Source organism: Canis lupus, chromosome 12 (genome assembly GCF_011100685.1).
Source record: "Canis lupus familiaris isolate Mischka breed German Shepherd chromosome 12, alternate assembly UU_Cfam_GSD_1.0, whole genome shotgun sequence".
Classification (NCBI taxonomy): Eukaryota; Metazoa; Chordata; class Mammalia; order Carnivora; family Canidae; genus Canis; species Canis lupus.
Window position 1 is genome coordinate 21,386,730 of NC_049233.1, and position 26,104 is coordinate 21,412,833.

Consider the following 26,104-nt stretch of genomic DNA (forward strand, 5'->3'; position numbering starts at 1 on the left):
TTTTGTAAAAACGGTGCTGTCCAACTTTGCTCTGCCCCGGGAAAGAAAAAGTGCGCAAAGAAATTGTTTGTACGGTGCACTGGGGTGCAGCAGAGGGTAGGGTGCAGAATGGAAAAGGCTGATGCAGCCAGAGAAGACCAGCCTGTGAGCACTGGCCTCTCGAGGCTCTACCTGCAAACTTACAGCAAAATTTGGGCAGCAAACCTAGGAGGCATCAAAGCAGTGCTGCTCCAGAACCCAGTCTCTGCCTGTCAGGGCTTAATGGAGGTGCACGGCCACGGCAGAGGACTCACATCCCCCATCCCTGGGTAAGGTTCACTCTTCTGATTTAAAGTTTCCTTCTGCAGCCCAGAACTCTGGTCTGCCCACAGATATCACAGGACCTCCCTCTCTCTATTGCATTTGGTCCAGGCAGGCAGGGGCAGAGGGCTTGACCAAAGGTACTGACTTACTGAGCTGGATTTCAAATGGAGAAATTCAGGAGAAATCAAGGGGGAACTGACAATGTCTTAATAGTTCATGGCTTTTTGATGGAGCCAGTTTATCCCCATTTCATCCAAGCATTCCATGGGGAGACTCTTCCACTGGCCCTGCCACTTTCAGGGCCTGGCTCTCAAGGTTGCCTAAGGTTGGTTTCCAGTCGACCACATCACCTTCAGAAGTGTGCCTCCATGTTTCGTCTCTGAGGAATAACAGGCAGATCCCCCTTTCCGCTGAATGTGCCACTTTCTATCTTTTTAATACAACATCTCACTCTCCTATTATCTCTGGTCAACTCGGGCCCAGAGCCTTACTGTCTACCACCCAGGACTCTGCTTTGTCCTCAGCATCTCTCACCTTGAAAGAACTGAGAGAACTACTGATTGAAGCCAGTCTGGGGGTTCTGAAGGGTACCAGGGTTTGGGCTGCAAGTGCTCTGCTCCCCAGAGTCCCTCCACCTATGTCTTATTCCTGAATCGGAAGAAGGTTTCTGGGTGTCAATGGATAAGCTCCAAACTCTGTAGGTTCCTCCATGGGGCCAGGAACATGGCTGCCCTCAGGAAATACTTAAAGAGATGAACATTACCCATGAACTCATTTAGCTTTCATGTGAAGTAGGTGATGGAATGAGAACAGCTATAAATCTCAGACTGTAAACATGTAGAGACATGGTAAGATATAAATATAGATATGTCTACATCTCAGTCCTTATCCCTTTATCTCCCTATCTCTACCTCTTAGTTGGCATGAGATGAGGCTGCTGTAACAAAATACCAAAGACCAAGTAGCCTAATTTCTCACAGTTCTAGAGGTTGAAAAGTCTGAAATAAGGACACCTGTGTGGTTGGATTCTGGGTGAAGGCCCTCTTCCTGGTTTACAGATGACCATATTCTCAGCTGTCTACCAACACTCTAGGCTTACTGAATACCTTTAATGTGTGTTGTAGACCTGTACGGGCCCTGAATTGAGAAAAGGCTGCAAGAGTTGTCTAGGCCTGTCCTTCAGAAAAGGCAAGATAAATAGAGGAGCTGAGGTCTTACAAGCCAGGAAAGGAAAAGAAGAGAACCCTACTGTGGGCAATCCACAGGTTGAGGGAAGGCAGTTTGCCTGGTAAGCAGTTTGCTCCATGGGCAACCAGGGAGGAAGATGAGGGCAGTGGTTTCCAAAATGTAATCTTTCAATGTGCAGAGATGATACTATATGAAATCCTTTCTTCTCCCTCTTAGGCTTACGCGAAGTCTTTTTCTCCAGCTCCCCTGCAGCTAGATTATGGTCATATGTCTAGTTCTTGCCAAAATGATGTAGGCAGAATTGGCATAGGTTGCTTCATACCTGGCTCAACAAAAATGGGATCCTGTTTCCCCCTCTAATTGGTGGTAGTGATGTCTCCAAGATGGAAAAAGAATTTCTCAATGCAGAGCCTATGGTGATAACCTAAGTGTTATCAAAACCAAAACCAAACCAAAACCAGCCAGATACAAAGGCATGAGTCCTCGGTTCACATCACTGGACACTTCCCTCCTGTGGGTACATTTTGCAACAGTGGGGGTGGGCCTGGGGTAGAGAGAAATGCTTGTTGCAAAATCATGGTCTTGTTGCTTCCATTTTGACATATCACCACATCTGGGTGAGATAAACAGTAATTTTAAAAGGTGTTTTTTGAAGATTGCAATCACTTCTACAGCTATGACAAAATATTGAGGCAAATCTGAAAGGTCATTTCTCCAAGATGAGACAGCCTGCCTTTAAAAGGTGCTTCTCTAAAAGGGATAAGAAAAGAAGCCATATAGGATTTTTAGGCTAACTAGAGGCTACTGTGTTTGTCCAAAGGTTGGGGAAAAGTGCCTCTCTTCCTCACCACTCTAAGGAGCATATCTGGTCTAAAACTGGGTGGAAGATTGGTGTTGGCATAGGGAATAATTCATCTCACACCTGTGTTCATAGCCCAACTTGTGAATGTGGCTGGAAAGGAAAACAGAGGGGCTAAGTAAAATGTTTCTAGAAGGTATAGGTTGGATTCCCTCTCTCCTTCAAGGCCTGACCCCTTTCCTGAAGTTGACTTCCTAGTGCACTTCCATACCACCACCATGAGGGGAAAGCCTAGAGGTGGGTTTGAATACCTTTTTGTCTCTAGTCTTCCTATCAAATCTGCTGAACACAAAATGGTTATTCCTTTGATACATCCTAGAATGCCTTAGATGTCATTAATATCATTAAGTAATTTCATGTGTGCTATGAATCGGAGACAGACTGGTATGTGAACATGGGAGAGGGTGGAGACCCGTGGGGAAGCTTGGGGTTCCAATGTGCAAGTTCAAAGACTACTCAAGGATAAGTTTAGGGCACCTGCTGGTATGCTCAAAACTGGGAGGGTGGCACCAGCTTGTTTCTGTTTCCAGGACATTCTAGTCTCTTTTCATGGTTACAAAGCTTGGAGAAGTTTAAGAAAAAGTAATTGCTATCATTTAGAATTTTCTAGAAATGACCACCTCACCTGAGTGTTATTCTCTAAGTACTAAGTCACATCAAAGATTGAGCATCTTATGTTGGTTACATTTCATTTGCTCATTTGGAAGGCGAAGTGGAAGAGTAAGGGTTTGCCGGTACAGCAAAACAATTTCATTTCCTAAAATGTAGTTTCATTGCAAATGATGACGACCCCGAGTTCATGCCAGGTTGGCTGTGGTCAGGGTGGGAATGAGGCTAGAAACCACCACACGAAATCTATGATTTCTAAGTGGTCAGGGCTGAGACAGATCAAATGCAGGCTTTGTCTGAGCTACAAAGCAGGTCACTACTAATGTTTTATACATTTTCTTTTACTAGTCTTCAAGCTATTTGAACAGCTCTTCAATTATGTCATTTCTTTTCTTGTTGTGTTTTGTTGAGGTGAATCATCATGGAAACTAACTAGAGGGAAAAACCACCCCAATCATCACACAAAGGACACTTCAAAACTACTCACATTTGATAATTGACTAAACTCTTACTGAACACAGCTTTATTGATAGTGATGAGGATACAGACACCACATACATTTTAGTTTGTTGTTCCTTATATAGTACCAGAATGTTTTAAGCAAAGAATTTGTTTTGCCAGAATTTGCTGAATAAATACAAAGTTGTTTTTTTTTTTTTTTTAAAGGAGTGTCCAAGACAAGTATTATATCTCAAATTCTCTGAGAGGGAAATTTCAATGGGCTTTACCCTCTGAATGTACTGGAGGGTAAATCTTTAATGCTTTAGATTCTTCAGTTCTCAGAATTACCATGGAGGAGTGTTTAAGAAATGATGCTATAGTTTTTACTGGTATGAAAAGACATACTGAAAAATAATTCCTTGCAATGCTGCCTTGTGCTAGAGAACATATTCATCAGTGGCTGGGGTGAGGACATAGCTCCTTCAGAGAACATTCTTCAGAAAAGAATTCAAGAAGAGTTCTTCAAAGAAGATTACATTAACTTGTTTCTTTGTAACTCGGAAAAAATTAAATGAAGTGATTCTAATTTCTTTTATATAGTATCTTGGATAAATTCTGAAGATATTTGGCCAAGATAACCAGCAAAAAAAATCGACCTTTTAACACTTACATACTTCCAGGGAAGCCTCTAGTTATATGCATGTTTGTAAAATACACTTACTATAACTGCTGCTCTGCCTTAAATCATAGATCCATTCAGTACATTCTCACTTACTTCTTACCCTAGTTATAGCTCTTCGCTCGTAGCACCCCACTACCATCGAATCATGGATTAGAATTATACTAATCTGTACCGTCACTGACCTTCTATCCATAACTGATAGCAGCAGCAGAGGAAGTAAACATAAAACTCATCCAATGCCACTGAAAGCAGCTGGTGCATCAGGGATGACAGTGGGACACCAAGAGTCTAAGTAAAAACAGACAGACTACGTTCAAGTCTTGCTTCCTCTGAGACTCACACAGCAGGTCTCTGGCCCATTCAGAAAAGGAGAGCTTACAATTTCATCTCCTGGGTAACTTGCTACTGCTCTGATTGACTGAACTGATGCGTTTATTTAATCGCAGGACTTTGCAATTACAAGAACAATAGGCATCACAAAAATAATACATCCTTTTCTTTCAGAAAAGTAAAAGGAGGTATAGTGTTGGAACCTAAGACTGGGGGTGTAATTGAATGTAAGCTTAAAACATGTTTAATAAAATGAAGTCATTTTCCAGTTGGGAAACATGGACAAACCGTCACGTTTTCTAGGAGCAACTGCTCCAATAGTGGGGTTAAAGGGTAGACTTCACTTACACATGAAAAGGGACCCAGGTTACTTTGATTCTATATACCTTCGTGTCTTTCAGTTGTTCCAGGACATGACACTTTGACCCACCTGTATGTTCCATGCTCCCTACCAATTTGCTATATGCCAGAAATTCCAGTACTCTAAGTTCATAATGGTCTTTATTTATTAACCTGATTGTTGAAACGGAAGACAAAACAGCAATGCACCCAGGAACCTGGTCAGCCCAGGCGAGTGTGTTTTCTGAGTCTTCAGATAAACAATGTAGAAAATACATTACGTGGTAATTTCAAATGATTTATCCAGCTCTAACATGTCTTCAGTCTCATGTCCAGAAAGCCACTGCCAAGTCCGTGTACAACCTCTCACCAAGCTCTGAAGGCTGAATAATCCTCTGCTTTTAATCTCTCCTCATTCTTCCAAGAAAAAATGTTACAGTTGATGGATTCTTATTTCATTCCAAGGCTTAGGTCCTCCACTTGACAAAACTTCTAGGATCTCAGTGGGAGACACATCTACTAGTGTACATCAGGAATTATGCCTATTTGCCCACTTATGACCTGTGATTCATAATAAATCACCTTTATTTCTCTCAAAATTTTTAATGCACTACAGGCTTCTCAATTGTACAAGAATATATATATATATACATTGATGCCCAATTAAAAGATGTTAGAGTCACCCTCACATAGGTTTTGTAAGTTGTGGCTGAGCTAACTTATTAAAAATGACAAGTTTATTTTACCAATGATGCCATAAAGGACAAAGGTTATCTATAGTTTGTACACTGATAACTTAAGGCGCTCAATGATTTAACTTGCTCCATTTAACTTTCTCCATAAACTGGTTTCTTACACAGTTTCATTTTCCAGCCTGGACGGAGAAGGAGTCAAGGGAGCAGGTGCCTTTAGATCTGCTTCATACTCGGAGAAGCTCCTAATGTTCTGTGTGGGGTGAGGAAATAGCCCAGTGTTTTCATATGACTAATGCCTTGTTCTTGGCTTACAGTGTTGTAGGCTTTACCAAGTGTTAGCATTAAATATGCAGTTATTGAACTTTTCATAAGAGGCAATGATGTAAAATTGTTCCACAAAGTGTACTATATGAACCACTTTTCACAGTTCAAATAAAATATTTTAAATATAAATATTGAAACTCTAGCAATAACCTCTCTACGCAAGATAAGAGAGAGGGGATTAATGAAAACCCAGTTAAATTTCCATATATTCATGAGTAACCATTTAAATAGTTTTATTTTCCAAAACCCAATTGCACATAACCCATAACTTATAGGCCACGTCTCCAAAACAAATAAACCACCAAAGAAAAAAGTGATAAATTGTAAGAAAGGAAAATATGCGATATTTACTACAATCATTCCCTTGCTCCAAAACTTGGCAAATATATAAGAAAAGTGACCTCAAGTGGATATACTTTAATTTGCAAAGCTAATTGGAGCAGATGAAGTTAAAACACATAGAACAGAATGGGCATACATTATTTTCATATTTGCATGTGAAATGAATGTATTGGCGTAAATTAAGAAATCAGAAGGACAGCGATGAAGTGGGAAACAGTGACATTTATCAACAGTAGAAGCCATTCATCCTGTTACTACCAGACCCAAGAATTCCAAATGTTCCTTTCATTCTCATGCATTAAAAAAAGTGGGGGAAATCAAATTATTGTTATCAGTTGTATAAACTTCGGGCTGTATAAGCTTTACATCGGTGGTCCTTTTGGCCATAGTTTTATTTGGTGTTCTTCTGTGGGGGCTTACATTAGGATCAAGGTTGCATCTTTGGTATGTAGTTTTTAGGGTCAGAGTAAGGCTCCCGTGATACTTGCTGTTTGTTTAACAGGGGACAAAGGTTAAATTCCAAATACTTCTAGGAGAAACAACAAAATGACCTAAATTTACACCATACACTCAATGACTAGTAGTTAGTTTCTTCTCTGTGAGCAGCATCTTTTTTTGATAGCAAATACCCTGGGGACTGGGGCACAGAGGAAGAAAAGAATAAGGGATAAATCAAAGGGAGCAGTGTGACAGTCCCAGGGCGGGGGATCCCCGTTACCTTCCAGTCAAACTTTGTTTTAAGCTTTATGACTTTATCATGGGTCATGGGATGCCTTTCAGTGTTCTCCACTCGGTCACGTCTAGGAAAAGAAACTGCACTTAAATATAGAAGTAAGTCTTTGTGGCTAGAGATGGGCTGCTACCTTAAAAGCTAAGAGCGGGCAGCCCGGGTGGCGCAGCGGTTTAGCGCCGCCTTCAGCCCAGGGCGTGACCCTGGAGACCCGGGTTCGAGTCCCGCGTCGGGCTCCCTGCATGGAGCCTGCTTCTCCCCCTGCCTGTGTCTCTGTGTCTCTCCTGAACAAATAAAGGCTATGGGTGGACTTTTTGACGTGCTAAAGAAAAAAGGAGAGGGAGGAAGAGAAACTCTGGTACATGAAGCTGCTTCCATAAGCTTCACGTGTGCTACAGTGTAGATGAAAACTGTCAGATGTGGGTGTGACCGCTGTGCATGAGGGGAACGGCCGGTGGAACGAGGGCCCACAACGAATTCTGCCTGCCACCCAGTGGCCGCTCAAATAAAGGGTCTTTCCTTTGTTGCCAGGGCTCTGCAGCCGGCTTCAAAAAAATCAAAAAAAAAAAAAAAAAAGAAAAAAAAAGAAAAATAAAAAACGCAAAACCGCCGGACACGGCCGAGGCAGGTCACGCCCGGCCGCCCGGCCTCAGATGCTGACGGGCACCGAGGACACCGAGCTGGCCCGGGACTCGCGGGGGGCGCCGCTGGGCATGCACAGGGCGCAGCAGGACACGCCCACGGTGGCCTCGGGCAGCTCGTCGTCCTCCGTCCACTCGTTGAGCTCGGGGCTGAAGCTCTGGATGCACTTCTTGTACTTCTTCTCGCCCTCGTTCCAGCCTCCCAGCAGGTAGGCGCGGCCGTGCAGCGCCGCGGCGCCCGCCGTGCTCACGCCCACGGGCAGCGGCGCGGCCGAGCTCCACTGGCCCGTGGCGGGGCTGTAGCGCTCCACCGCCAGCACGTCCACGCGCTCCCCGCGCGGCCCCAGCTGGCTGCCGCCCATCACGTACACGCGGTCGCCCAGCGCCACGGCGCAGTGCCAGCCCCGCGGCGTGCTCAGGCCCGCCAGCTCCTGCCACGCGTCGCCGGCCGGGTCGTAGGCGCTCACGGAGCGCGAGTACGCGCTGCCCACGTACCCGCCGGTCACCAGCAGCCGGCCGCCCGCCACCGCGCTCGCGTGGCAGCAGCGCGCCGCGTCCAGGGCCGCCTTGGGCCGCCACTGGTTGCTGGAGGGCACGTAGCACTCGAGCGAGGCCAGGCTGCCTTCGGCGTTGCGGCCGCCCGCGGCGTACAGGAGCCCGTCGCACACGCTCAGGCTGAAGTGCGTGCGCTTCTGGTTCATGTTGGCCAGGTGTATCCAGGTGTTGAAGCGGGGGTCGAATCTGCAAACGGCAGAGCAAGCGTGACAGCCTTGTCGGCGGCAGCCAGGGAACCCTCGGGACCCCGCACACCGCACACCGGGGCGCGGCCCCGCACCCTCACCTGGAGGCTGCTCTTTCCCTCGGCCGGGGCGGGGGGGGGGGGGGGGGAGGGGTGGCACCTGGATACCTGGATACCTGGATACGCGCAAAGCGGGCATGGGCGACTCCCCCTCCTCCTAACTATGAAGCCTTTATGGGGCCGCTCGGACAGGTCCCCGCAGAGACCTGCGGTCCCTCTTTTTTCCCCGCAGAGACCTTGCAGTCCCTCTTTTTGCCGTGCTCCGTACTCTCTCCATCATCGGGGAGGATTTCTGAGATGCGCTTGTCGGGGAGGCGGTGGCAGCTGGGTACCTTTTTTTTTTCTAAAGACTGCATGTACTTTTTATTATTATTTTTTTATTTTATTTATTCATTCATGAGAGACATGGAGGGAGAGAACGAGGAAGAGACACAGGCAGAGGGAGAAGCAGGCTCCACGCAGGGAGCCCGACGCGGGACTCGATCCCTGGTCTCCAGGATCACGCCCTGGGCTGAAGGCGGGCGCTAAACCGCTGAGCCACCCGGGCTGCCCTGCAGCGGGGTATCTGTGGCAATCACACTTAAGTCAGTTCCACATATCTTCAGACACCAGCCATCCCCTGGCTCACTCTTAGCGCTTCATTAAGATAGGGCTTGGCTAATTGGATTTCTCCAATTGGTGCAGACACTTCCTCATTCAGACACTTGGCCTGGCCACTGGGACAGGAAAGCTAAGTCACTCCACCAAGTCTCCTATCATCCGCTTAGAATGAGATCAGTGGAACTCATGTCCAAAAGCATCAACAGAGGCTTAACTGTTGATATTTCTCTATTTTCTAGCACTTATTAGTAGATAAGATTTTGTAGTTGAGAGATATATTTTTCAGTGTCCTACATAACAGTTATTGTACCATAAGCACTGAAAACAATACTGCAAAAATTTACTTGAATACTTAACAGAGTTATCAGCAGGAGGAAAATAAGCAGTCATAGAAAACCTATCTCAGGGGGCACCTGGGTGGATCTGTGGTTGAGCATCCTCCTTTTGGCTGGGGTCCTTATCCCCGGGGGTCCTGGGATCACATCCCCACAAACGGCTCTCTGCACGGAGCCTGCTTCTCCCTCTGCCTATGTCTCTGCCTCTCTCTGTCTCTCTCATGCACAAGTAAATAAAATCTTAAAAAAAAAAAAAACCTGTTTCAACTGTTTACCTAGTTCCAAAGTATTGTAAATACAGACCTCCCTGCATTAGTTTGATGTTCCTTCATTTTTGTCCCATTTAACCACCGAATCGAAACTTAACCATACTTATAAATTAAAGGGCAAAAATCACTTAATTGTTTGGATTCATTTAAATGACACATAGACATATAATGAAATAATAAAGAATATTTTTCATGATATACTTTATAAATTTTCAGATTTTGCTCATTAGTTATGTTTGACTTTGTGCTCCTACCCTGATATAATAAGCATGACTTTCTGACATTTCATATATATGAAAGTGTTTTTATTATAAATATACACAAATGACATGGCATTTGAATTCCATTTTCTGAAGGCTATATTATACCTTTGCTGTTTCTGCATGCATCAAAGATATTGACATTTTTTTATAGTATCCAGTCTTCAAAAAATATTTAGAGTTAATTACCTGCCACATTTTTAATGATCTCATTGTAGTTGCCAATTACGAATCTGACAGTCATCAGTAACAGTCACTATAAAGAAATTTTGTGTTATTTTGATCTTTCTTACCACCTAGTGTTAAAAACTAAGTTTGTATCCAGTTTCTTTTCAGAAAAACAGTGTACTGTGAAGGGCACCTTACTAGTATATCACTTGTGGTATGACTTCCATGGGCATGAGATTTCTCACATGTAAAATCAGAATAACTACATCTTCCGAGCTCATTTCATAGGCTTATTCAGAAATCTAGAGTGCCTTTTATATACACATATACTTTATGCAGTGTGAACTGTTGTATATATGTCATGTGGCATTATTATTATTATTATTATTGATTCACTGAGCCTGTGAACTAAGCTAACAGGCAGGACTCATTTACTTCTATTTCAGAGCAATTTCCTCATAATATTGAACCATTTCAGTTCCTAATAAAGGATCAAATACCTGCAGAAATTGCTGACTGCATGCTTGGCTTGATTTCTTGCATCATTCTGGTCTTCGCCACCAGCCACATAAAGAAATCCGTCCATCACTGCCACACACTGATTAAAACTCTTGGCTGGCATTTCTGTAAGCTTGCTCCATCCATTTTCAGGGTCTCTGTACAGGACGTCTCTACTAAGGGACTTCTCAGTAAGGCCTGGACGTCCCCCAACAGTGACAAGGACTCGACAGCCCCCGCGGATTCTCGTGCGCCGAGACTGCAATGTGTTTTGATGATACGGAAGTAAGTGGTAGTTCATTGCATCTACAAGAAGTTTGTGACAATCAGCATCTTGCATCATTCTGGGTACAGACTGAACGTAATTGACCAGGTCCTGTGCAGAGATGGTACCAAAGCGGATATTGCTCAGAAGATCTGCAGCGTGTTTCACTCTCTTTTGGTCAAATTCTAACCATTTCATTGCAATCTGGAATGCTACTATTTCAGAAGGCAACTGTAAGTCATCATCTATAAGAAGTTCATTAATTTGCTCAAAGGTAAGTTTCAAAAACTGATCTGATTCTGCAAATTCCAGGAAGTTATCCCGGATAAACTTTTGGGCTGCTGCTTTTGCATTTTTCAGGGAATATGTTTCAGCAATGTTAACAACGTACATGCAATTCTCAACACTCATCTCTCGTATCAGAAAATCACTGCACATCTTTACAAGGGTATGGATCTGAAGATAAACAGCAGCTGAAATAATGCTTCCTATTGTATACAAGGAGAGAGTCAGCTTTCCAGTGTAGGCATAGGCGATAACAGTAGCCAGGCCTGGCGGCGAGATATCATTGAGATCCACCCTTTGGGTAGATGGGTCTTTTTTTAGGATGTTGTAAAAGTATTCACTGCACGAAGCCATCACTGACTTGTGAACATCAAAGGATTTGGTTTTGGTGCCAATGACTAGGTCACAAAGGAAGTTCTCCTGCCTCATTTTACTCAAGCCTTCCAAGAGGTTGGGACCATAAGAAGCATCTGTTAATTCTGAAGAAATGCAGTTAAGGCCATTGCCTCCTTCTAGGAGCCCATTCAAAGCATTTAGTTTGTTTAGGGGGCTGTCTTCTACGATTATGGTCATCTCATTGATATCTCCTTTGTTCTTTCTGACAGTCTTCTTTTTGGGGGCCATGTTGGCAGACACACTGTCACAGGCAAGGTCTTGCTAAAAAAAAAAAAAAAAAAAGAAGGCATGGTTTTATTTTGACAGCACTTTAGACTTCGAAATGCTACATTGAGAAACTGTTCTTTTTCATAATAGTTTTTAAATGGCATAACGTAGATTAAACCTCAAAGTGGTTTTAAAGACTCACATTAAACTAGATGCACATTTTATGGATGGTTTACTTCAGCATCAAGCATTGAAGACAATTCTAGAAAGATTTATATTATCAAATGAGACCTCTCAATTGCTGTACTGCCAACTAATTTTACATAGCAGAAGCGATCAAATATTCTCTGATCTAGCTGTACAGCAATTATAGAATAGAAGTTAAGCATCATTCGAAGGGGCTTAGTTTACCCTCCTGAAAAGGTGAATTATAACCCCTTTGAAGTTTTCCTAAAAAAAAAAAATACTAAAATTCAGGAACCCATGTAAAAAATATACATATTAGGATAAATGTGGAATTTAAAAATCAGTGGGTACGAACTTGTAATGATACTTTGGTTCAACTGATTTCTATTCTACATAGTCACTGAAATAACTTCTAGATGGATGAAATCTCTAAATCATGCTCACACACACATACACACAAGTAGATTTTTGTCTTAATTTTAGGGTAGGGGGCAGCCCGGGTGGCTCAGCAGTTTAGCGCAGCCTTCAGCCCAGAGCATGATCCTGGAGACCCGGGATCGAGTCCCACATCGGGCTCCCTGCGTGTAGCCTGCTTCTCCCTCTGCCTGTGTCTCTGCCTCTCTCTCTCTCTCTCTCTCTCTCTCTCTGCATGTGTGTGTCATAAATAAATAAAATCTTAAAAAAAAATTTAGGGTAGGAAAGGTGCTCTTAAGTATAACCCAAAATCCAGAAGCCCTAGGGGAAAAGACGGAAATATCTGAATAAAAAAAAGAAAAGAAAAAAAGAAAACTTCTATAAAACAACACCAACTATTTAAAAGAGAAGCAACTGATAGTGAAAAATGTTTGTGACATTCTTGACAGATAAAAGGGTAATAGGCATGACGTCTAAAGTGCTCCAACAATTAATTAATAAGGGAAAGGTAATCCAATTGAAAGTTATCAAAGACTGTGACTAGTTAACTAGGTTGTTCACAAAAATTAAATACAAATAGTTGACAAATACATTTCTTAAAGCTAAACTAATTATAGTCAGAGAGATGTCAACTGAAATACAGAGATCCTTTTTTTTTTTAAGATATTTATTTATTTATTCATGAGAGACACGGGGGGCGGGGGGCAGAGTGGGCACAGACACAGGCAGAGGGAGAAGCAGGCTCCATGCAGGGAGCCCGATGTGGGACTAGATCCCAGGTCTCCAGGATCATGTTCTGGGCTGAAGGTGGCGCTAAACCGCTGAGCCACCAGGGCTGCCCTACAGAGATCCTTTTTATTGCTTTGTGGATACATTGCTTAAGATGGTTAAAATATTTTTTGATATTCACAATATCAGATAGTACTCCCATACATCGTTGATGGGAGTATGATTGATAGTCTTTGCTTTGACATTAAATCTAAATCTAGAGATATATCCTCATAAAGATATATTTATATGGATAGTAACCACTTTCCATTATCAATGTTATAAATATTTGAACCAGTTGTTTGTTTGTTTGTTTTGAGACAGAGAGACAGAGCAAGCATGAGCGAGGGAGCAGGGGAGGGGAAGAGGGATGGAGAGAGAGAGAATCTCAAGCAGATTCCATACTCAACTTGGAGACCAACATGGGGCTCAGTCTCAGGACTCTGAGATTATGACCTGAGCCAAAACCAAGAGTTGGATGCTTAACCAACTGAGCCACCCGGGCGCCCAATCGTTGAAGCAGTTTTTAAACCTGTGTGAAGTGGTTAAGGTGGCTCTGAGCAGCTTTAGTATTAAACAGACTTGAAATATATTAAGTTTAGCCCTTAAAATATCATTGATTAAACTGCTTTAGATTTTTTCAAAATATTGAGCATAGTCATTAGAAGATATTGTAACTGGACTTTAAAAATAGATTTTATTTTGTTTTTTCCCTCTTTTTAAAATTTAAATTCAATTTGCCAACATATAGTACATCATTAGTTTCAGATGTAGTTTTCAATAATTCATCAGTTGCATATAATGCTCAGTGCTCATCACATCACATGCTCTCCTTAACACCTGTCACCCAGTTATCCCATCCCCGCCACGTCCCCTTCAGCAGCCCTCAGTTTGTTTCCCAGAGTTAAGAGTCTCTCATGATTTGTCTTCCTTTCTGACTTTCCTCATTCAGTTTCCCCTCCTTCCCTTATGGTCCCTTGCACTATTTCTTATATTTCACATATAAGTGAAACCATATGATAATTGTCTTTCTTGACTTATTTCACTTAGCATAATACCCTCCAGTTCCATCCACATTGAAGCAAATGGTAGGTATTTGTCTCTTCTGAAGGCTGAGTACTATTCCATTGTATATATATATATATATATAGACCACATCTTCTATCCATTCATCTGTCAAAGGACGTCTTGGCTCCTTCCACAGTTTGGCTACTGTGGACATTGCTGCTATGAACATTGGGGTGCAGGTGCCCCTTTGTTCATTCTTTGGGGTAAATACCCAATAGTGCAATTGCTGGGTGGTAGGGTTGCTCTGTTTTTAACTTATTGAGGAAACTTGAGTGGATTTTATTTACAGCATGGTAGCATTCACTTTTTTTGTGAGATTACCCTTGTATTTTTTTTCATTTTTAAGATTACAAAATCAGTCTGTGTAAATGAACAACTCACAATTTGGTATATATTATTCCAGATAATTGGATATTCTTATACTAACTCATATCAGCACATTTTTGAGCAGTGGTGTGCCGATAAACCAGCTAAGTGGAGGGGAGCCCTTGTGTGAATTTCTTTGGTGCAAATGTACTCATTAGAGCTGATTTTAAACTATTTACTCCTTAACAACCAGCCTGTCAAATTCCTGAAAACATAACAGTTGGCTCTCATGAACCAGTACAAGTCAGCTCCAGCATACCACTATATGCGAACTTAGATCAAAGCATGTTTATGCTTTATTATTCAGCAGTTCGCTTTTTTCACCAAACAGTAACTTATGTATGTCCTACCATATCAGTACACACATAAATTTACATCATTCTCCCCAATAGTTACAGAGCATCCCATACTAAAGATGTATAAAACTTATGCCATTCTTCTGGGCCAATTTCTCAAAACAAAACAAAAAAAAACCAACCAAACAAACCCATATAAACTATAACTCACTGAATATAAAATAGATAATTTGAATAGCCCTGAAAGTATTAGGGAAATTAAATTTGTAATTTTAAAACTCCTGGGGGTAGCTCAGCCAGTTAAGCATCTGACTCTTGATTTCAGCTGATGGACATTTAGGTAGTTAGGCATTTCATAGTTTTTTGAGGGGTGTGTGTATGTGTCTCTTTTAAGTCACACTCTTGAGTTTATCCTGAAGGGTAAAACTTGGATTTGATTCCACTTGAAAGGCCTTTCAATTTAATTACCAGAATGTATGTTTAAAAATTCCATAACAGTTCTATTGTGTTTGTCTTATTCCTTTCCATGTGGAAGAAGCATAGCAAGTAGGTAGGAAACAGAGATTTATCTCTTTGCCAGGACTTTTGTCTTCCTCATTAAGCTCAGATTGTAATATTCATATTTATACTTGTTTACAAACTACAGCACATCTGTCCTCCCTCATTCTTGCAACCAATGCCAGATGCATCCTTACCTGGAGAAATAGATTTTCAACCCACCATCAGTTTAGTCTTCAAATGCATTTGACTTAGTGGTAAATGGCCCCGTGATGGATTTTTCTGGGGAAAATTTTAAAGAGTTTGTTCAGCAAGCAGTTATCAGACACCTACTGCTGTGTGGGCAGCACTGTGCTGGGAATGATGGAGTAATACAATATGTAAGTAATATAAGACAAACAAGACCTGACAAGTACAAAATGGTAACAAGTAACTAGGCAAGCACAGCAAAAAAAAATTTTTTTTTTTTTAAATATCGGTTTCTACCATCCGGAGTAGAAGCACTGATGTGTCTTTGGGAAAAGCCTTGTCTATTTTTCCTAGAAGAATCCCTTTGGAGAAGTTTTTATTCATGTAGACATACGGCTTATAACCACTCATTATTTTGAAGGAAATCTTGAACTTGAGGACTAACATGAATGTTTTAGATTGAAATGTTAAATATTCTGTTTATCTATCATTAAATGATTATAGCAGCCTCCTTTTTATCTGTGGTTTCTCTGTCCTCAGTTTCAGTTTACCCATGGTCAACCTGTGGTCAGGAAGCGGATGATCCTCCTTATGACATATCATCAGAAGGTCAATAGTAGCCTAACACTACATCGCAAGGCCCCAGTCATTCACCCCACTTCATCTCATCATGTAGGCATTTTGTTATCTCACGTTACCAAAAGAAGAAGAGTGAGTACAGCACAATAAGATATTTTGAGAGAGATATCACATTCACATAGCTTTGATTACAATATGTTGTTATAATTGATCTGTTTTATCATTAGTTATTGTTGTTAATCTCTCACTATGTCTAATTTATAAAATAAACTTTATCACAGGTATATATGCATAGGAAAAACATAGTATATATAAGCATCAGTACTATTTGCAGTTTTAGACATCATGAGGCGCGGGTTTGGAAGGTATCCCCTGTGGATAAGGGGCAATACTCTTTGCATTGGTAGCATATGGGGTGGTATTAAAGATATTCAGCAACTGATAAAGCAGGACACCTACTAAGTAGTATGGATTCATAGGCCACAGTTCCAGAGCTGGGTTCCAGGGGCTTCCCTGGAGTACTCTGTGTAAGTCTTCAGCTGCTGGATAATAGTGGGGCCCAGGGTCTTCTCAGAAAGGATGGTGGGGTGAGAGGGTTTTGGGGGAGGTCAGGGCAGCAACTATTTGGCTGATTATTTGGCTATTTACCAACTCAGTATAAAACAGTCTCACTATTCTAGCAATTGGTATACTGTACTAAATCATTCTTGTCCCAGGGACAGGGTGTACTTGTGAGGTTTCTGGAGAAAAGAGAGTCTGGCCTTAATAACATAGCAATATGATGGGGCTAAGGAGATAAAGGGCCAGCAAGGGATTCCAAAAGAATCCAAAGGTGGACTGTAGAAGCAATAATATATGATTTTTAAATCTTCTTTTTCTACATTGCTATTCTCTTATATCACACTTAATTAAGGTATCCTCAAGTATCCTTAATTAAGTTGATAAATTGGGACTAGCTCATTCTCTGACTTTAGGAATACCATATGGTATTGTTGTGAAGACCCAGCCTCTGAAGAAGGACTGTTTGAGTTTAAAGAGCTCTAGTGGGTAAGAGTTGGGGGCTGTGGATTGGAGGGGTGTTGACAGAAGTAGAAGAAACTACCAAGAGATGGCAGGGAGTATAAAAAGCAGGATGATTTTGAAGAGGAGTCAAGAGTCGGAAAAAAAGAAATAGCATAGGATGAGTCTCTCTATCCTTGCAAGATTTTGGAGTGTTTTTTGGTGGGTTTTGGTTTCGGTTTTGTTGGGGGCTTTTCACCTATGAACAGACTGCAACTGGTACTTCACAGGGCAGCTACAACTCCACCAGAAAGTGTCACTGCATCCAAGAATCAGAGGACAGTTTGTGGCCACTATATCCCCTGGAAAGTGAGCTGGGAATTCTGGAAAAGAGAGATCCCAAAAGGGGAAACTCAATGAAACCTTAAATCTTCAGGAAGGAATGAAGAGCATCAGGAATAATAAATATCTGGATGCATATTAAAGATGTTTTCCCCCTCTAAACCTTTTTAAAATTCATATAACTCTTCAAAGCAAAACTGATAACTTTGTCTTAGGGGGTTTCTAACATTTCTAGATGTAGCACATATGACAATTATAGCATAAAGGATGGGGTGTTGGTAAGTGAATCTATACAGTTGCAAGGTTTCTATATTTTATGTGAAGTGGTATATATTAGCTCTGTACATGTGAGAATTTAACCTTGCACATTGTAATCTTAGAGTACTGCTGTCCAATAGAAATAGAGTCACATATGCAATTAAAAGTTTCCAGTAGTGACATTAAAATGTTAAAAAGAAACAGGTGAAACTAATCTTTTTTTTTCAATTTTTTTGAAACTAATCTTAATAATAAAGTTTATTCAACCTAATATATACGAAATATTATTTCAACATGTAAGTGGTATAAGATTATTAATGTGATATTTTACTTTTTAAATCCTAAGTCTTTATTATTATTATTTTTAATCCTAAGTCTTTAAAACATAGGTGTATTCTATACTTACAGCACGGCTCATTTTGGACTAGCTAAACTTCAAGTGTTTAATAGCCACATGTGACTGATGACTATGGTAATGGACAGCAGAACCCTAAAAGAATCACTTAATGAATGCAAATTATAGCTGAAAAACCAATAGGTAAATGTAAATGGAATTCAAAAGAGGGCAGGGAAGTTAAAACAGAGGGACAAAAATTAGAGGGGACCAAAATAGCCCAAATAATTTAATGGTAAACCTAAATCCAATTATATTACCAAGTATGTTAAATGTTAATGGGTGAAACATTGTCATTAAAAGGCACAGGTTTTCAGAATGGATAAGAAAGGCAAGACCCAAATATATGCTGTCTACAAAAGACTCACTATAAATACAAAGAACAGATAGGTAAAAAATAAATGAGTGCAAAAAGATTTACCATGGAAATAGTAGACATAAGAAGACTGGTGTGGATATGAAGTGAAATACATTTCAAGAAAAAAAACAATTACCAGTGATGAAGAAGGAGTTTCATAATGATAAGAAGGTCAACTCATCACAAGGATATAACAAATATAAATGTATATGTGCAAAGAACAGACCTTCAAAATTATGTGTGGCAAAACAGTGTGACAGAATGAAGGGAGAAATAGGCAGTTCCTCAATTATATTTAAAATATTAATAACCGTCTCTCAGACACTGACAAAACTACTAGACAACAAAAATCAATAAAGATATTGATTATCTGAACATTATTAATCACCCTGACTTAACTGATATTTCTAGAACATTATACCCAACAACTGCAGACTACATTCTGTTCAAGTGTATATGGTACACTCACCAACACAGGACCTATGCTGGACTACAAAATATGTCTCCATAAATTTAAAAGCACTGAAGTCATGCAGAGTGTGTTCTCTGATCATACTGGAATTAAGTTAGAAATTAGTAACAATAAACTATGAAAACCACAGATCTGGAGACTACACAATATACTTATAAATAAGCCATGTTCCAAAGAAGAAATCACATGGGAAATTAGGTAATATTTCAAACTGAATGATAATAAAATGCAACATAAATACCAGCTCTGCTACTTATATCATCGATTACCTAACCTCTTAGAGTCTCCACTGACTTATCTCTAAAGCAAAGATAGTAATGGTGCCTGCCTATAGGGTTGAAAATGAAAACTTAATGAGAAAATGCCTATACAGCATTTGGCAGAGTATTCAGCAAGAAGCTAGTGTTCAAAAAATTTCAGTCATTTTCGGGCACTGGGGGTTATTCTGTATGTTAGTAAATTGAACACCAATAAAAAAAAAACTCAAAAAAAAAAGTATTAGGTTAGGATGCCGTGAATTAAAAAAAAAAAAATCAAAAAAAAATTTCAGTCATTTTCATTAAAATCAACCACCCTTGTTATCTGTTTCTTTGGGAATAGAAAAGTGACTTGTTTATGCCTTGAGGTGAAGGGAATCAGAAAGCTGCCACATTTTAGAAAAGCAATCATGAGGAGCAGGAGACAAGATGGGACAAGCTTACACAGTGACCCAGAATGAGAAATGGCAAATAACAATGGGGGGTCAAGGGTGGTTTCTGGAAAATAGGAACATTTTCCAGGGGTTCCGAAAATACTAGGGAGAAAAATGGAATTTGTGCAATTATACAGGATGAGGAACAGATTATTTTTATTTTGATATGAAGGATAAAGGTAACCTTGGAAGTTTAGAAAACTTGGGACATTTGGTTATAGGTTATGTAAGCAATGCAAAATTAAAGGGTTATTTTGGTGAAGCGTTGTTGGGATGAGAAGGTTCACAGATAATAGGAGTCTTATTGGTTCTGGTACCAAACAAAGGGATTTTAACAGGAGTGTGTATAGGAGGGATAAGGTCATTAGAAGTAGAGGAAATGCCTTATGCTGAAGCAGGGAGCCATGACACAGCATGGTATGGGCAGACTCAGATGGCTGAGTCATGAGGGACAGTGGGAGGGCATATTAAGCCAAAACATACAGGACGTTGGATGCTGGAAAGGGTTTGAACTCAATAAATTCATATGTGATCAAGAAGGATTAAGAAATCTCCAGGAAGAGAGAAGATAACCTGAGGCCCTTGTGAAATCATTAGTTCTTCTAGGCCTTCTCTTATTTCATGTTGCCACTTTTTATTTCATATATATACATATATATATACATGTATATATATATATATACACACACACACATATACCACACACTTGACTCTTGAACAGTGCAAGTTTGAACTGTGTGGGTCCACTTACACACATGGTTTTTTCAATAAACATATTGGAAATTTTTTCAGAGATTTGCAATAATTTGAGAAAATTTACAGACAAACCCAGGTAGTCTAGAAATATTGAAAAAGTTAAGAAAAATTTTGGTATGTCATGAATGCATAAAATGTACACAGATACTAGTCTATTATTTACTACCATAAGATATACACAAATCTATTTTAAAAATTTAGAATTTATCAAAACTTACCCATATATTTATAGACCATGCATGACACCATTTGTAGTTTAGAGAAATGTAAACAAGTGTAAAGATACAGTATGAAGTCATAACTGCATAAAAGTAACTATAGTACATACTATACCGTGTAATAATTTTGTAGTCACCTCTTGTTGCTATTGCAAAGAGCTCGTTAGAAGTATTCTCTTAAAAAAAAAAAAAAAAGAAGTATTCTCTTAACATGCTGTGTGACCTTAATCATCTCTGCATAAAGAGTTTGTCTCTCCAGTAAATTGTGTATAGCAGTAGTTCAGTTTTTGGGGAATCAAAAGTTATACACAAATTTTTGATTATGCAGGAGGTCGGTGCCCCTAAACCCCATGTTGTTGAAGAGTCAGCTGTTTATTATATATATACTATTTATTCTTTCAATCAAATTGTAAATAATATCAATTAATTTAATTAATTAGATTGTAATATTATTAATTAATTTTTAAAAGATTTTATTTTAAAGTAATCTCTACATTTAGTGTGGGGCTTGAGCTCACAATCCTGAGATCAAGAGTCACATGCTCTACCAACTGAGCCAGCCAGGTGCCCCTATTAATTAATATTTTCAATAATATTTTAATATATACATTTTTAAAATAAGAGAACTTTTTGATCCCTCAAAATCACTTTGTAGAGATAACTGGCTTCTTTAGCTCTCTCTACGGGAGGCAAGAAAGAGAAGAACAGTCAGGAGACCATTTAAGAGATCACTGAAACCAGAGCCTATGTTCAACTTCCTAGTGGCCATATTTTCCCAGATATTGTTGCAAATTCAATCTTTCTTGACTAGAGCTGCCACTACATTTTTTTTCTACGTGTGCACCTTGGAGGTGAGGCTTAGTCTGTGCCCTGTTCCTCCAATCAGGACACCACAGACCCCTCCAAGGAGCCTGAGGATCAGTCACCCCTCCAAAGCTGGACAAGGCTCTGATGTTGTTCTCTAGGCTGTAGAGATGATCATGAGCTATCTGCTGACAAATGCTCTCCTCCCTTGTCAGCCCTGCATGGGGCTCTGGCCACTGTTTTTCTCAGTTTGAGGAGGAGTACAAGCCAGTAAGAATGGTAAGGGCAGCAACTCAGAGCCTTACTGCAGAGAATACTAGCTTCTTCATTACTGCAGATCAAACCCCAAGAGGCTCTATTCTTATCAGGCAGGTTGACAAGCCTTCAACAACTCTTCATAGCCCTCACACTGGGGTCTTCCTGAGGAATACAGACACAGGCATGTTACACTGGGCATATCCATGCATGTGCAAGCACTTACACACACACACACACACATTCACCATGCCACTTGGCCAACCAGTGTACTTACACAATCACATTTAAATGAAGACCAAGGATAGCTTTAAAGGGAGAAAGTTGCAAAAGGGTGGCCTTAAGGAGCAGATATGTGAAGATAAAATGGGATAGTTTAATCCTCTTTGATTTACTCATTTGGTCATAGTGTTGGGCCTTCGAGCTGATTAAATGGGCTAACAAAGAGGGATGAGAAGGAATAGAATATTTACAGAATATGCTATTCTGTCACTAGGTCATATGTGAACGTGTAGTTAAAGCCAAGAACTCTCACTGTTTCTTCTACAATTGTACAAATGTTCACTTATGTGCCCTGGGTCGTATTGTAAGTGATTGCTGATGATGGTCACAGTGATAGGCCACAACATGGCTGTGAGGAACAGGTGTTTTAAAAATGAGTTGGAAAAAAATTTTGAAAATAGAAATAAATAAAAAATAAAAATAGGTTGCATATATATATGTTCATGTGTAATATAGAGTATAACCTAGAAGTTAATAAATTTTGAAAGCATCCCATCCTTATTGATTCAATTATATATTAGTTCAGAGTTGGATGATGGTTTTTAGCTATTGTTATTTTTTTCAAGCTTTTTTTCTTTTTAAACTGAGTAAGTGCCTTGTGGCCAGCTGCTCAGGGATTCTCCAGGCTTGGTAGCAGGGCAATCACCGTGGCTACCATACCTGAGGCAGGGCTTTGGTTGCAGTCATGGTCGGTGTGGGGAGGAACAGCCTTGCTGAGGTGCCCATGGCTGGGAGTTTCAAAACTGTTTCTTCATTTTCTTAAAGCACATCAGGCTTGATTCTTCCTTCCTACCCAGCTCTAGTGACCTGCAGGGTGGGGGAGCCCTCCCACCTGGGGATCAAAGAAAGGAAGAACTACACATACTCCCTGAGACAGCTAGAACTTGTACTTTTCACACAGCCCCGACCATAGCAGGAATCGCTGGAAAGAGGACCAGCTACAGCAAAGCAGGTTGTGTAATGAGATGAGCAGCTATTTAGAGGCACTGTAAATCCTTTCCTGTCCCTTCCATTTTTGGGTGAAAGAAAAGACTTTGCACAGTGTGCAGAGGGTTATGAAAGGCTCTATATGCTTCCAAACTATCTTCACCCTGTGCAGAAAAGCCCAGAAAGAAAATTCTTTCTCTGGCATGGACACCATAGCCTCTTACCCTCTCTGCTCCATCCAGGATTACCCAGAACAGCCTCTTGGATTCTTGGAAGAGCTGCCCTTTAAAAACTAGGTGGAAGGGTAACAGAGATGCAGCTCCACACTCTCCTCCCATTGCCCACCACAGATCTTGGCTCTCAGTGTCATGTATTCGACATCTGATAAACAGCTGGGCAATCATGTAAGCCGTCACTTTTTTTTTTTTTAGCCGTCACATTTTTTATCGTCTTTTGTATTTTCCAAAAAATCTAGAGTGGCTGCACCAGTTCACATTCCCACCAACAGTGTAAGAGGGGTCCCTTTTCTCCGCATCCTCTCCAACATTTGTTGTTTCCTGTCTTGTTAATTTGCCCCATTCTCACTGGTGTGAGGTGGTATCTCATTGTGGTTTTGATTTGTATTTCCCTGATGGCAAGTGATGGTTCCTCAAAGAGTTAAAAATAGACCTGCCCTACGACCCAGCAATTACACTGTTGGGGATTTACCCCAAAGATACAGATTCAATGGAACGCAGGGACACCTGCACCCCGATGTTTATAGCAGCAATGTCCACAATAGCCAAACTGTGGAAGGAGCCTCGGTGTCCATCGAAAGATGAGTGGATGAAGAAGATGTGGTTTATGTATACAATGGAATATTCCTCAGCCATTAGAAATGACAAATACCCACCATTTGCTTCAACGTGGATGGAACTGGAGGGTATTATGCTGAGTGAAGTAAGTCAGTCGGAGAAGGACAAACATTATATGTTCTCATTCATGTGGGGAATATAAATAATAGTGAAAGGGAATATAAGGGAAGGGAGAAGAAATGTGTGGGAAATATCAGAAAGGGAGACATAACGTAAAGACTGCTAACTCTGGGAAACGAACTAGGGGTGGTAGAAAGGGAGGAGGGCGGGGGGTGGGAGTGATTGGGTGACAGGCACTGGGGGTTATTCTGTATGTTGGTAAATTCAACACCAATAAAAAAAAAAAAGGAAAAAATAAAAAAATAAAAATAAAAATAAGGCTGTAATAAGCAAAAAAAAAAAGTCTATACAAATCAATGAAAAAGATAAATATAGTATAGACAATAAGAAAATAGAGAAGCAAAATCCCTGGAACTATCAATTCCACTATTTAATAAAAGAAATAAACTAAAACAGAAACAAAAACAAAAAAAAATCTAAGTACGTTAATAATTATTCCTAAATATAAATCACCAAGTATGAATCTGTATTATGTATTAACTGTAAACTGTTACCTTACTTTCTAATTAAAATAATAATTATGTAACTAGCATGTACTAAATGAGAACTTACTGTGTGCTGAGCCCTGGGTGAAGTACTTTACATGATTTTTTGTTTAAGTTTAAGCATCACTGAAATCCAAAAAGATAGGTTATAGTATGTTCATTTTACAAATGAAATCGAGGTTCAGAGAGAGTTTAAGACATATCCAAGGTCAAGCAAGGGTCCAATTTGTAGCAGAGCGAAGACGCAAACCCAGATTGAGTCTTGACCTCCATCATCACTTCCCTTCAGCCCAGGGTAGGTTAAAATCTGTAGCAGGTTAAAAAGTTAGCTCTTTCCAGCATGAGAAGATAGAGACTGGGTGAGGTGGACCTGAGGTTGTAGAATAAAAATTTGGATATAGAGAACATCAAATGATTCTTTGTAAGTCTGAACACTGAAATTTTTTGAGTGTAAAATAAATCTGAGGATGAACAGAACCTTTGGAGTTCTTAATCCTGTTATGGGTAGTAAAGATATAAAACTCCAATAATCAGATAAGCCAAAAATAGAAACAGGTTCAAGGATATCCTGCATGAATTTGTTAATCAGAACATAATGTGCTTCCTTTTAAGCATTGGGTTGAATGTGAAATTATCAATTTTTGTTTCAAAACAAATATTCCATATGATTCAACTTAGCTAGAGGATTATGCCTGGCTTTTATCTGTAAAGTATACAGAAACTATACACAAAGTTAACTGTAATTCCATTCACCAAGATTAGATATAGGACACAAGATCCAGTGCTAAAGTTTTTGGTTTGGGTTTTGTTGAAATTTCAGGAAAACAGCTCTTTCTCTTCTTACTCTTTTGTGTGTTTATGTTTTAGGGAGAGGTGGTTAGAGATGTAGTTTCTTAGGTTAATGTCTCTTTGGTTGTCACAGAACTGGAAATTGGGTTTTTGTGTTCTTTTTGGTTTAGCCATCGAATAGACCTATGGCAAAACATCAACTAATTAGGAATTCAGTTTAACCATCTGTCAGATGAGGAGATGTGTACCTTTCAGTTCTAAAACTTTACAAAGATTTAAGAATGAACAGCTGACCTTTGTGTCAGAATTGTCAAAGTCTGGTCCTTTATCTTTTCTCCCCTCACTATGGTTTTATTCTAGAATCCTAGAATCAAATATATCAGATACAGATACACCCACTGGGACAGGGAATTCTTCACCTGGGAGGCATGCATCTGGGTCTGGGTTGCCAGATTTAGCCAATAAAAATACAAGATGTTCAGTTAAATTTGAATTTCAGATCAACCATGAATCCTATTTTAGAATAAGTATATCTCCTGCAGTATTTTGGGACATACTTACACAAAAAACTGGTTTGTGCTTTATCTGAAATTCAAATGTAGCTTGGGTGTTCTGTATTTTATCTGGCAGCCCTGCTCTGGGTTGGGTTTCAAGGGAGTCTATGAATTTCATGGAAATCTCTAGAATATTATGGAACATATTATACGTGGGTGTTTATGTGTATTTTCCTGTAGAGCAGGCCTAGAGCTTCCATGAGGTTCTGAGAAAGACCCATGACCCAAAATAAACCCAGAATCATTGGGCTGAGAATGGTGCAGACAAGGAATGGTGACATAATTCTACTCTCTTTGAGGAGCGGGCAAGTCCCTGTGAAAGAATTACACTGGAAGGAAGCTCCTCCTGGCCCGACACAGCGCTCAGATGAAAATCTCCTACAGCTGATTATAGAAAAGAATTGTCACTTTATATTTGAGAACATTCTCTTTTCTGCTGCCTTCCACCCTTGCCTCCTGGGAGAGACTCTACACAGGGCAAGCTGAAAAGCCATGTGTGCTAAAGTGTCACTGTCACTCTTATGCCAGAATGAGCTGGGATCCCAGAATGTGTCCTTGCCAAAGGGGCGAATCAGCTGCGCCCTCCCCCTATCCTGTCACATTCCAGTCCCTGCATC

General features: G+C 40.4%; 1 protein-coding gene across 3 annotated transcripts in view; it reads right to left on the bottom strand.

Moving 5' to 3' along the window:
- Nucleotides 1–3,447: 3,447 nt before the first annotated feature.
- KLHL31 (kelch like family member 31) overlaps nucleotides 3,448–26,104 on the bottom strand; it is a 114,241-nt gene continuing 91,584 nt past the window's right edge. For 2 of the 3 annotated variants that reach the window (XM_038554328.1, XM_038554329.1), the window contains 2 exons: nucleotides 10,415–11,619; nucleotides 7,492–8,224 (listed from right to left, as the gene is read on the bottom strand). In XM_038554328.1, coding sequence (XP_038410256.1) covers nucleotides 7,492–8,224; nucleotides 10,415–11,586 — 1,905 coding nt within the window. In that variant the 5' untranslated portion in view covers nucleotides 11,587–11,619. Of the gene's footprint in view, nucleotides 8,225–10,414; nucleotides 11,620–26,104 lie in introns of all 3 variants that reach the window. The other variant, XM_038554327.1, reaches the window with a different exon arrangement.